At 39.0% G+C, this 13,709-nt stretch overlaps 1 protein-coding gene across 3 annotated transcripts in view; it reads right to left on the reverse strand.

The window, feature by feature from the left end:
* The window catches only part of kcnb1 (potassium voltage-gated channel, Shab-related subfamily, member 1), a 386,592-nt gene extending 373,706 nt beyond the window's left edge, over positions 1-12,886 (reverse strand). Inside the window, exons 1-2 of one of the 3 annotated variants that reach the window (XM_086005406.1) lie at positions 12,584-12,886; positions 8,967-9,641 (exon numbers count right to left, since the gene is read on the reverse strand). In XM_086005406.1, coding sequence (XP_085861532.1) covers positions 8,967-9,533 — 567 coding nt within the window. In that variant the 5' untranslated portion in view covers positions 9,534-9,641; positions 12,584-12,886. The other 2 variants (XM_086005408.1, XM_086005409.1) reach the window with 2 other exon arrangements.
* Between the last annotated feature and the right edge of the window lie 823 nt (positions 12,887-13,709).

Here is a 13,709-nt window from a genome sequence, read left to right on the forward strand (position 1 = left end):
TTATTTATATGGAGAGAGATTACAAAATGCTGCAGTACAGAGGGACCTGGGAGACTTTGTTCACGAAACACAAAAAGTTAGCTTGCAGGTACAGCAAGTAATCAGGAAGGCAAATGGAATGTTGGCCTTTATTTCAAGGGGGTTGGAGGTATAAAAGCAGGGAAGTCCTGCTACAACTGTACAGGGTATTGGTGAGACCATACCTGGAGTACTGCGTACAGTTTTGGTCTCCTTATTTAAGGAGCAATATACTTGCATTGGAGGCAGTTCAGAGAAGGTTCACGAGGTTGATTCCTGAGATGAAGGGGTTGACGTATGAAGAAAGGTTGAACAGGTTGGGCCTATACTCACTGGCGTTTAGAAGAATGAGAGGTAATCTTATTGAAACATATAAGTTACTGAAGGGGCTCAACAAAGTAGATGCACAGAAGATGTTTCCCCTCATGGGGAAATCTAGAACTAGGGGGCATAGTTTCAGAATAAGGGGTCGCCCATTTAAAACTGAGATGAGGAGGAATTTCTTCTCTCAGAAGGTCATAAATGTGTGGAATTCTCTGCCCCAGAGAGCTGTTGTGGCTGGGTCATTGAATATATTTAAGATGGAGATAGACAGGTCTTTGTACAATAGGGGAGTGATGGGTTATGGGGAATGGGCAGGGAAATTGAGCTGAGCCCAGGATCAGAACAACCATGATCTCATTAAATGGCGGAGCAGGCTCGAGGGGCCAAATGGCCTACTCCTACTCCTATTTCTTATGTTCTTATGTAAGAAGGCAAAGTGGTGACAAGAAGGATTTCAATGCTTGACAACACATTAACAGGGGAAAATCACTCGAAGGAGACAACATGAAGACGGGTGCGGAGTTTGCGGCCGCGGTCTGCTCCAGCTGCATCGAACTCGCCATGGCTTGCGAAATCACGGCCTATGTGTCCATCCATTTACAGTATTATGACTGGATGTAATGACTTGCCCAACAATGATGTTGACAGCCACAACTATAGAGGTAAACACACAATCCAGAGTTAAAATGAATATTTAAATAGTAATTTTTTTCTCCATATACTTACATAAAAACTATTCTGCATCAGATACAAGTTGATTAAATAGCATTAACATGAATGACAACACACGCATTCATTATATGCTCCTATGTGTAAACAGGCTTTTTTATTAACTTATCATGGCTTGGAATTGGATAGAGAGAACCCAATCGCAGTAATTCAAATACAAATATAGTTGGACAAAATATTGAAATCATGTTTCTAAAATTTCGAGGCTAATTTCAGTCCACAAAAAGTGGCTATTTGTTAGTGGCACATAGAACTGTTTACAAGCCAAGATATATAACTAGATACACAACTCTAATTTGTTTCTCAGCTTAATGGCCACACTGCATGAATGGCATTATACACACTTCAGTGAGCAGCCAAACCTGGATAGGGCTTGTGTTCTCAAATTGACATTTTGCCAGATGTGTACCTGGTGTAAGATGGGCATTGTATTTCAGCACTTGGATTTATTAAGAGCAGCCAAGTTCAGGCAGCTCTTGCTGGTAATGCTTGTTCTGATTACTTATGCTCAGAGTGTGCAGGTTTACATTTAGTTGAAGTTTTCCAGTCACTAACATGATCTGTTAACTGTAAATAAACTGGTATCATACACAGATAGAAAATAAAAACATGGAATAAACAAAAATTATAAAATACTGTTTGCCTTAGTTATTTAATTAATCACAAAAATGATGCACAAGTCAAATTGATCAACCGTTTTATATGTATATACTTTATCAACACAATTTTGCAGCTTTAAGCATTTTCTGCTTAGAATTGATTAATGACATAAGTAATAATAAACCATTCTCAGGGTCAGTACTTTTGTGTAACAGCGTCTGGCTCTAAAAGTAATAACAATAACCAGGAGCTAAGTAATACAGAATTACAATGAGTGAATAAGGCTGCTGTCAACTGGATAAATGTTTCTAGGCATTGGCACACAACTAAAATTAGCCATAATGTGGCAAATGTAGAATTTGGGAGGGATTGTTTGATTTAATAGCTGGCCACGCGGTGGATTTAAAAGCCACCAGCTGGCTTCAGTTGGTAAAGGTAGCATGCAACTTACCCATACAGTTCAGAAGGTCCCAGGTTTGATTCCCAATCTTTGCTGAGCAAACCAATCTCAGCTGGCAAGGTTAGAAGCAGTACAATTGGCTTCAATCTTCTGGGTTAAAGAGGAGGAAATCATTCAGGATTCCCACCCTAAAGGCTAGCTAACACCTCTGCTCGGAGGTGCATGTGTGCGGATGTCAGTGAACAGGATTAGATGATATCCCCATAGTCAAATAGCCTGTTGAAGCTTGCTGTTCAACTCAAACATGAAGAATGGCCATTTGGATCAGGTATTAGAGAGCACCCTGCACTAGAGAGTCATTCCCCAGTATGAGTTGGCACCTTCACGAGTGGAGAAAATTGGTAGAATAAAATACCCAATAGTTTTGGTTTTCTCCATCCACTCAATCCAAAGGTTTTACCAAACCATTCAAAGTCTAAGATCTAAAGCAGAGCAGAGTGAAGGGGGCTTCCAAACTGTGTCAGATTAGATCATGTGATACTTTGCATTTTACGTCATTAAAATCTCTAATAAAGAGAGCTCCTAGATCCTGGCTGTTAAATATAAGACACTGCTGAAATTACAATGGCTGCTACATGCAAAATACTAGGATATAATTTTCTTTCTTTTTAAAAAATCACAAATTCACTGTAGCTTATATTAAATTCTGTAATAAGTCACCTATTTACACTCACCTTAAGTAAATTATAAATGTAACTGAGTTAAGTGAATTATGATTCAAGCAACTATGGAAGTGATGCTAGGAGAGTTACTTTGGAAGAATTTGGACATTACTGCTAAATACTGCCATTAGTCTCATTATAACATTAAAATGAACCATTAACAAAAACTAAAGAGAAGACAGCTCATCTTAGTCTGACTAGACAGTAAAGTCATCAGTTTTATTCCATTGACAGCTGCCCCCACCACCTCACACAGAGTCCCATTATAGACCCTACTGCTCTGATGGAATTCAGCTGTTTACAGCTGTGTTAAATTCTCACAAGTGCTGCTGCAATAAACACAGAATTTCACAAAAGTATACAAAATACCTTAAAACATGACATAACTGGCATGTGTGATTTTAAAAAGTATGATGGAATTATCACTGCGTTTACAACCAAGGGTTTACTAAGTATGTACTAAGAGTAGGTTGTACTATTAATAGAGGGAGTGCAGCGAAGATTCACCAGACTGATACCTGGGATGGCAGGAATGACGTATGAAGAGAGATTGGGTCGATTAGGCTTATATTCGCTAGAGTTTAGAAGAATGAGAGGGGATCTCATTGAAACTTATAAAATTCTAACAGGACTAGACAGACTAGATGCAGGAAGGATGTTCCTGATAGCGGGGGAGTCCAGAACCAGGGGTCACAGTCTAAGGATAAGGGGTAAGCCATTTAGGACTGAGATGAGGAGGAATTTCTTCACCCAGAGAGTGGTGAGCCTGTGGAATTCTCTACCACAGAAAGCAGTTGAGGCCAATTCATTAAATATATTCAAGAAAGAGTTAGATATATTTCTTAAAGCTAAAGGGATCAAGGGATATGGGGAGAAAGCAGGGACCGGGTACTGAATTTGGATGATCAGCCATGATCTCATTAAATGGCAGAACAGGCTCGAGGGGCCGAATGGCCTACTCCTGCTCCTATCTTCTATGTTTCTATGTTTAATCACAATCAGTATAATGGTAGTTTCACATGGTACTGCTTAAATGACGTATCATTGGAGAAGTGCTATTACACTGCAAGATATATATTGAAATGATCCCAAAGCAGTGTTTAAATAGACTCATTTCTCCTTGTACTGAAAAAATGCTTCTCCTTACAGAGTTACCAGTTTTAACTGAACTAATAGGTAAGTCAGACTAATAACACAGAATGTAGGTCAGTTGCAGCTTTGCAAACATACAGCAACTCCAAATAGGATCACCAGAATGCTGGTGAAAGAGAGTGCACTATTGAGACTCCACTGGTTCATTAATCATTCACAGGAACTACTCAGATCACATAAATGCAAGAAATATTCCACTTTGGTCAAATTTGTTTTGAATTTTTGAGAATAAAAACAACTAAATCAGGAAAACCTGTTAACATAAACGAATAACTTGTCATCCAATTATGTGAGGGATGATCAATCATAATCTTCAGGAAACCTCAATATGTAATGGAACATAACATATGAACTGATTGCTTGTGGCATAAAGTGAAAAGATTGTATTATCATACCGAAAATTTTTGACATTGCTAATGTAAAATGTGGTGAACATAATACAGATTAAATGGTTTTAGCCTTTCATCACTTAACACAAGTTTATCTTATCTAGTTATTTGTGTAAAAATCTAGGAGCTTCAACATGCCATATCATATTTTTATTAGTTCTGTGCCACATAACTACAGTAGAAAAACAATTTATGGAATACTGACAACTAGTAACAACCATTATTTATGTCTCTAGTGAATGTACATGATCCATCACCTAGCAATTTGTTGGGCCCAACCAAGCTGTATCTCTCCCTCAAATTATCATGACAATTAGTTGCTATAGCTCACTATGACAACAGTTAGTAACCTAACATGCTGTGATACCAATCCTAACAGTGCCACACACAGCTGTTACATACAAAGCACATAGCAGGGGGCAAACCTTCTGTACACCACACTTCATTAACCAAAACAGATATAATAAATAGCTTGAAAGAAAGATTTTAATTTATAAAACATCTCATCATATCTCTGAGAAACATTTCAATGCACTTCATACAAATTACTTTTGATGTGCTATCGTTGTTGTTATGTAGGAAACTATGGCAGTCAATTTGAACAAACTAATATCCCACAAACAGCAATGAGATGGATGATCAGTCAATCTGTTGTGTGGTATTGAGGGATAAATGTTGGTCAGGATAGTTAACCGAAACATAAGAAACTAGTTTTACACAGCAGTTTGACAAAACCTTTCAACCACAGACTTATAAGCCTAAGGTGTATTCTATTGATTTAGTTATTCTGGCAGATAAATTCAAAAACAAGAAGTAAAGATAGAATACTGCCAATGAAAATGAGGGGCACCATTATATTCACTCTTTACAATCAACCATTTACTTAATTTACATTCAAACAATGTATCTCTCATGCATATTCCCTGAACACAAACAAGAGTCTTGATATCAGTGCTAACTCAGTCTTCCATATTTGTTTTTCTCAATTTTTCTCCATTACTAATTCTCCTGTCTTTAGATTGCATGGTTTTCACACCTCTGCTGCCGAAAGAGTGGGTCCACATAACGAGTCACCAAAAGAACCAAATGGTGCCCATGCTGCCATGACTGTCCCTTCTAATTCTCCCTCCTCCCTGTAGGTAAGAACCACTTGTTACTCAGCGCAGTTCAGAGTTCACTAAGCAGAGTGGGGATTGAACCACTCCACTAAAATCACACTCACTGTGGCATACTCCACAATATGATGATACTGTACTTACACGCAACATTTCCTTTACAACACTTGATACACTTTGAAAGTTATAAAGCCCTATTTCATTTGGAAATATTTGCTATACAGCAACTTATTTTGTACCATTAAGAGTTACTCTCTGTTTTGACCAGGGTACTAAAAGCTTTTAAATATAATGCATCTGTTGCTGAAGATATGTTTAACCTTTATGTTTGACATTTAAAACTGCATTGATATGCCATTCCAATCTTTCTCAAGAGATTTCAGATTAGTTTGGGGCTTTTATGCATTTTACAGTTTGCAGTAAATAATTAGTTACTATCTATGTTTTAATTGATTTTATTAATTTATATTGCAATTATTTCCTGTCAAAACCTAATTAGAAAAACAAATCAGGAAAATATGCAGAATATTAATCTAAACAGCAGGGACTGGCCTGATCAAGAGCACAGCCATGCAGTGCAATGTATATTTTTTGTGCTAAGTATATTCTGGAAGATGAAGTTACAGAGAATGAACATCAATATATCTCAAGTATAAATCAGAGCTAGACATTTATTTGGCAAACATGACCTTTGACACACATGTAATAAATCACAGACATATGCTCAATTGTGAAACAGTTTCCCAGATATAAAAGCTCCAGGCCCACCTTGTGACTGATAAATTGTACCTTCAACTTTGAAAATACCTAAATATTGATAGCCTCAATTCTGTTATATCTATGTCCACACTGAAGGTTCCACAAAAACAAATCTATTTGCATAACATTGCTACAGAAATATGTTCTCCTTTAGAACCTTTTCCTGCAATTTACACAATATTAGGTAGGCTGTGAGTGAAATATGATTCTATAAAGTATAGATATGGTAAACTTAGAACCCCCATATGAAAAAAGGACGACATTTTTCAAGGAAAATCAATAAAGAAGATGCAGTGTAAGGATATAAATTATACAAGGGAGAGACAGATAGACAGACAGATGAAGAGGTATGCCAGCACACACACACACACACACACACACACACACACACACACACACACACACACACACACACACACACACACAGCCCAGCGACCAACTTGCTGATATGTATGAAGGGATTAAAGTATCAACTGAAATGTCAAGGCTATTCGCATTTTAATATATTCATAACATTGGTCACAGGATTAATCAGAGGGCCCAGGTTGGGTGTGAAAATATTTCTATGCATTTGCAGGAAGCTGCTCAATCTGTCTTTTTGAAAACATTAAACGTAGTAAATTATAAAAAAATTAATGTGGAATTAGTGTTTTGGAAACTGGTGATAACAAGAGATGATGCTATAAACTGTTAGAATAGTATCAAAAGCAAAATACTGCGGATACTGGAAATCTGAAATAAAAACAGAAAATGCTGGAATTTTCTGTTCCAGCATTTTCTGTTTTTATTTTATGTTAGAGTAGTATGTCTGTTTCATACCAGTAACTACAAATAACTTAATACTGCTTCACACTAATTAAGCTCCTAGACAAGTACCATCTGGATGAATTGAACTGAAGCCCCAGGTGAACCTTTTTTCATCTCTGTCCAATTTAACTTTGCTCAATGCTAACACTTCTGTCTTGTATGACACTGGTCTTGACAAATTGCCATACAAGGGAAAACAAATGTGTCAATGGTAAAAAATATAGGTTGTAAGGCGCAATGGATGGCCTGAAGTTTCACTCAATTATTTTTGGGGGTCCCGGAGAGAAATCTTCTCAGTCGAGTAATTAAATTGAATAGAGTCCATTGCAGGACAAATTGTACCTTGTATCTGGGAGAAACAGGCTTGATGAACTGACAGGCCCTTTCTCATTCTATTCTATCTTATTTTATTAATGGTTATTGTTGAAAACTACTGGCTGTAGGAGTAGTTATTAATTAAATATATGAGAGGGTAAATAATATATATCTCCCTTAATTATGAATTAACCCTGTGGGAAATGTAATTAATATTTTAAATTAATGATCACTGTCATTGATTGGCTATCTGATTTATTTAAAAAGACGTTTTGACTTTACCTGCACACCAGCATACAGTATTGCAACCCGGTCTATAATATACTAATGGCCATGTGCTACAGGCATTTCAAATCCATTAGAAGGTTTGACTGGCATCTGATCCGGAGATATATTTGATGCTGTAAAACTGCAAAAATGCTGATATATTTACACACTATTTATGTATTCGTTTTGAAATGACAGATTGATACATATAAAGGTAATCATTTGTTCCAACAAGTCACTGGATTGATTTGATGCACTTAATTTAAATAATGTATTCTTAGACAGTACAGTGATCATCCCAACAATCTGCTGGTCTTCAGTTATCCTTTGCAGTGGATTGGCACTTGCCCGCAGTGAAGTGGCAAGTAGTAGAAGACAAGATTAACATAACCACCAAATCATCTATTTTCATCAGTTTAGTTTTATCATCCCTGATACTAATTTCACCAGTCCTCAGTTATTTAGCAATCTCACTACAATATAGAATAGAATCATAGAATGGTTGCAGCACGGAAGAAGGCCATTCGGCTCGTCGAGCTCGTGCCGACTCTCAGCTAGTCCCACTCTCCCGCCCTTTCCCCTCAGCCCTGCAATTTTTTTCCTTTGGCATTTAATGGAAAAGTCAATACCAAAAACATAAGAAACATTGAAAACAGAGGTCAAGTATATACATTGTACTAGATACTTCAATTCCTTCGGAAGTACAAAGCACAAGGCTGTAAATATTGTTACCAGCAAGGATGTTAGAAAATCCTTTCAAACACCAGTTACCCAAGCAGAGCTGGACCAATCCAAGCTAGGTCCCTTCATCAAGGACACTGAAAGCACTCTCATTGAAATGCGCAGCCATTCATCTTAAAAAACATTTTATAAAGTCATTCCACGCATAATTTGATTGCCCACAGAAAATCATTTAAAAGTGCAAAGTACACAATAGAGTATTGTGGGTTTCAGTTGCATAAACTGGTTTCTTCACTTAAAAAAGACTTCCAACTGCTCTCTTGTAGAATAGTTAGGGTGTTTAACCAAACAAATGCAATCTAGAAGTCTGACAGAATTCTGCAAATAACTAATAACATTAACAAGAAGTTGCATATTTTTAAATTGGGAGGCTAATACATTGGTTTTTATTTCTTCGGAAACAATGATTTGTATCTCAACGGCACAATATTTATAGATTATGTTGGATGAACCGTCTGTCAAACTAGATTTACTCCAGTAATGTTATCCTCAAACAGTTCAAATCCAGCTCCATGTACCTTGGCTCCTTTAAAAGATTTGCATGCCTTGAATTATTATATTTATAATTTGAATGTAATATTGAACTTGGAATTCAATGCGTGCACTAAATTTACCAAATGAAGATTACCTTGGCAGCCACCGAGGAGCTGGGCTTCTCTAAAAGGTCCCATAGTTTCTTCCTTTTCTCTGCACAGAAGGTGTTATCAAACTCTTCTCCCTCTCTATCCCTCAACGTTTCAGCTTCTCGTTTCAGTTCCTCGTTCATTTGTTCCTTTTTCTGATGATACCTGGCCTGACAGCAGGACTCCAGGTAGATCTCGTCTATTCCCCAGTAGTCAAGCTCCTGACTGAAGGACAGGGCGCACATCTCCTCCATCATATGCAACTTGCCCGTGCGATAAAAATTCAAAATAGATGTAAAAGCCCCGGGGTGACGGTCAAAAAAGTATTCGTTTTCCTCCAAATTATAATCATCACAGCTCTCCAAAAGAGACTCGTGAGTATTGCAATCCTGGAGCTTGCCCAGTCGCGTCCGGGGTAACCGGTCCAAGGTTCTCCAAAGTACTTCATGTGCAAGTCCCCCAACATTGAGTTTTACTCTTCTGGAACAAGCCTTGCTCCTGATGATCTCCACGGGATCTGGAGGCAGGGAGTTGGTGGACCGAGATCCCCCTCTATTCATTCCCGCGGGCATGTTTCCAGATTTCTTCAGTAAGGCTGGATTTAATATCACACTATCTGCCCGGGTGTCGGAACTCAATGTAAGATTTTCATCTGGCCGTTCTTACATCCATTCTCGAAGCTGGAAAAAAAAAAGGTATTTGGTGGTAAGACCCAAAATGTTTCTCAGATCCAAATGACCTACAAAACGGAGCAAGTGCATCTTTAACGCAGTGTCAGGTAGTGCGGGTGCGGTGCTTTATCCATTAATCAGTGAAGCAAATAGCTCATTTAATCTGCTCAAGGGACAGATTTCTTTCTGAGCAGGCGGGCTCCCAATGGCCAGAGCCGTGTTGGTGCAGGAGGCCAGTGAGCGCTGTCCACATGCCGGAGCTGAACTGTAGCGCAGTGACAGGCAGCTCCTAGAGGGCAGCAGTCCCCTCCCGGGCATCACATTACACCTCACCAGAAATCCACAACTCTTCAACTTATCCCCATCAACAAATGGCAACGTCGTTTAATACAACGATCATTTTATTCCCGACAACACACTCTCTAAAGTTGCAGTCTGATTTTTTCCTCGACTCCAAAGTCTTTTGCTGCTTGTGCATTTACACCTGATCTTGCTTTCTTTACAAAAAAGATCCTATTCTTTTTTTATTCTGCCGCCGTGTATTTACTGCCAGAAACTATAGAATTCAGCCCGAAATGCAGCCGCACCCCAGGAATATTGGTTGCAATTTGGTTTCCATTCACAAGCCACCCACTTTCTGCATTGTATTTCATCTCATTCAGCAGCAGCCTGTGTCTGTAATATAGAAACTGCAATAATGATCGGCTGCACGTTAAACCGCACGGTCTTCCCTTATAGAGCCCGTTCTATACCGTCACTGCACAGCTTCTGCATTTTTTTTACTTTGAAATATAAAGAAATATTTGTCTTTTCAAACGTGATAATGCTAAAGTTGAAGTTGTATTTAGAATACGATTTAGAATAGTTTTTTTTATTTATACAACAAGCAGCGGCGTTAAACGGTTAGAAGTAGTTTAGAGTCTAGCAGCAGAAGCCTCACAAACCAATGTTATGCATATGCTTTAAATAATACTGAAGTCTGCCCACGTACGTCAAGAATTAAACGATCGCTTGCTCTTTAAAGGAGCCGCAATGTTTTCATCTCGTTTCTCCTCAAGGAATTGAAAGCACTTCTGCAGAACGACCAGCACGTGGAAGGAACCGCCTTTCCTTCAATAATCAAAGTGAAGTTGTTATCAGCTGCCAATTTATCAGCTGCCAATTGCCAATGATATCCCATGAGTTTCCATGTGAAGACGGCAGATCCTTGCTGCCCCACATTCCCAAACCAAAGTTACTGCCATTTTATATTTCCCCACAACTTAACAATCATTTTTTGTATTTCATTTCTCTCATGCCCAGGATTTAGTACAAGTTCAAGGAGACACGACTCCACCACCCCCCCCCCCCCCACCTTGAGTTGTGCTAGAGTGTGAACATTTCCTTCTCTCTACACGCTGCTTTAGATATGAATGTAGTCAGCCCAGCTTTGTGAGAAATGAACTATTCTGCAGAACTGCCAGAGTATAAGGAGCACAGGGCCAAAAAAACCCCAAATGGAGCGAGTGTTTACCAAGCACGCTCAGAGTGAGGAGGCTTTCTCGCTGTTTGTCTGGTGAAGTATTTCAACGTTCGTCCAGTTTGGACTACCAGGCCCCCGCCCCCCACTGTGCAAAATGAATTTGGTTCATTAGTGATAGAAAACAGATCATGACAACAGATTCCAAATACAGCCGAGTCACATTGCCAACATTCGGCGATTAAGACGAAGATGACTGGTTAATCATACTGTTTTGTGTGGAAGTAATTATAAAATAAGACAATTCACGCTCAAGTATGGCAATGCATATAAATGCTTTGAAACCCAGAATAATACACGAACAAACTTGATCCCATAGAAACAGAAGATAGGAGCAGGAGTAGGCCATTCGGCCCCTCGAGCCTGCTCCGCCATTCAACGAGATCATGGCTGATCATCCAAATTCAGTACCCTGTCCCTGCCTTCTCCCCATATCCCTTGATCCCTTTAGCCTTATTATCCAACTCCTTCTTGAATATATTTAATGAATTGGCCTCCACTGCCTTCTGTGGTAGAGAATTCCACAGGTTCACCACTCTCTGGGTGAAGAAATTCCTCCTCATCTCTTTCCTAAATGGCTTACCCCTTATCTTTAGACTGTGACCCCTGGTTCTGGACTCCCCCGCCATCGGGAACATCCTTCCTGCATCTAGTATCCTGCATCTGGTCCTGCATCCCGAATAATTTAAAATCGTATCCTCACTTAACTTGAATGGAGCAGCGGACTATAAAGTCTGCCCTTCCAAATTCGTGTATCTTCTTAAGTTAAGTTTACATTCTGTACCCTGCTCGCTCATTAGCGTTAACATTGACTTCGTGGCGGTAAAGTTTTCAAGCGGTCATTTCAAGATATGATATCCGTCCCTCTGTTTTAACTGGATCCTTTACTATCTGGTAAATTTACATGTGTCTTTCAAACCTTTCTGCTGCTTCCCAGCTCAGTGTTAGCGTTCCCCAGATGACAACCAATTTCCGCCATCGTTTTTGATGGAGCTTCGGATAGTTACAGATTGAGAACAGAGTGCAATAGATAATTTGGCGCAATTTGCTCAAAGGGAATAAAGCCCCCACGTAATGATTTTCTGAATCTTCCCCTTACTGATAATGAAACTGATAGCTACATATACAACTACATCTATCAGTACATTGTTTATCTTTACAATTAGGGCGCAACTGGTCATAAAACGGAAGGCTGTATGTGACATGGGTTTCTTAAAAAAACAGATGTCAGCTATGTGAGCCCTCTGTTATTATTGAGATCATTAAAAAAATTAACGTTTTAACTGCAGTGGATAAAGGCAGTATCTTCAACATGCGCATCCGTTACTTACCCTGATGATTACAGTATTTTTTTAAACCCACCAAACGCTGAGATTATGTCCATAGCCTAAAATTAGCCGGAGATGATGTAAGAATCTTTTGTTTTACGAACCTTGTGTAAAACCTATTGCTGTATTGGAATAGAATCCAATTGGATTAACATGGGCTGCTTAGAGATGAAAACGGCTTCGCAACAGCAAGCAAAAATAAGCATATATCAGCTCCGCTCCCGCTACACGTTTGATCATCCAGTTTTTTTTTCAGGATCCAAACAATATCGTGGTCCGTGAAAGGCTCGCCTAATTTATTTCCGCTGTCTGTTAATGGAGATCAACAAGTCCAGTCTGGTTCTGCAAAGGTTCCTTCATCCTTATATTCCTGAGTTAAGGAGCTTGTAATCTATCGATAATGGGAGGAAACGGCGGCACCTACTGGTTAGCTTTGTTTTACAGCCAACTCCTCGAGACTGATCCCCAGATCCGGTGTTTTTACCTTGTGTTTCTGGTGACCGAAAAGATGCTTAATAATTTTAGCTTTGCCATTATCTGTTTATCAGATATTGTTTAATTTCATTCCCACTGCAATTGTCATCATTAATGTTATTAGGAATCTTAGAGTGAGTCACAGAATTCATAGCACAGAAGAAGATTATCTGGCCGGACTCCTACCTTTTTAAGAAAAGAGCTATCCACTCCATTTCCCTATTCTTTCTCCGTATTCTTTTTTTTCAAAATAAAAAGTGACAGCAGAACTCCAGGGTCAGGTCCTGATCTGATTCAAGAGTGCAGCAGTGTGAGATCCGCTCCAGGAGACTGTCGCACTTCACCTTGCGCTTGATGCCACTAGGAGTATAACTCCAGTATGGTGTCAAACCAGATATAAAGTGCTCATAGTCTATTAGATCTCTGGAGCACTTTGTAAACTGAAGCAGTTTAAAAAGAAATGTTTCAAGTCTGCGTACTCACAGGAATTGGAGCTCTGTATGTGTGCAAGCACATATGCGCAGAGCTCTCTTGTAATGGTGGGGCTGAAAATCCGCAATTTGCAATATAAATAGGATATGCCTGGTATGAATCATTCACTTGAGCCACTGGTCACAGGCTGGTGGCATAGAACAACCAGAGCTTAAGATGAAACAAGACAACACCCTCAATAATTAAAAGAACAAAGTCACAAATGACATCATTCAGCATCCGCAGTATTTCGCACCATGGTGTATTATCCCTGCTTGTCCCCCT

The sequence above is a fragment of the Somniosus microcephalus genome, chromosome 13 (assembly GCF_052327205.1).
Source record: "Somniosus microcephalus isolate GS21.2 chromosome 13, FLI_Smic_1.0, whole genome shotgun sequence".
NCBI classification, from domain to species: Eukaryota; Metazoa; Chordata; class Chondrichthyes; order Squaliformes; family Somniosidae; genus Somniosus; species Somniosus microcephalus.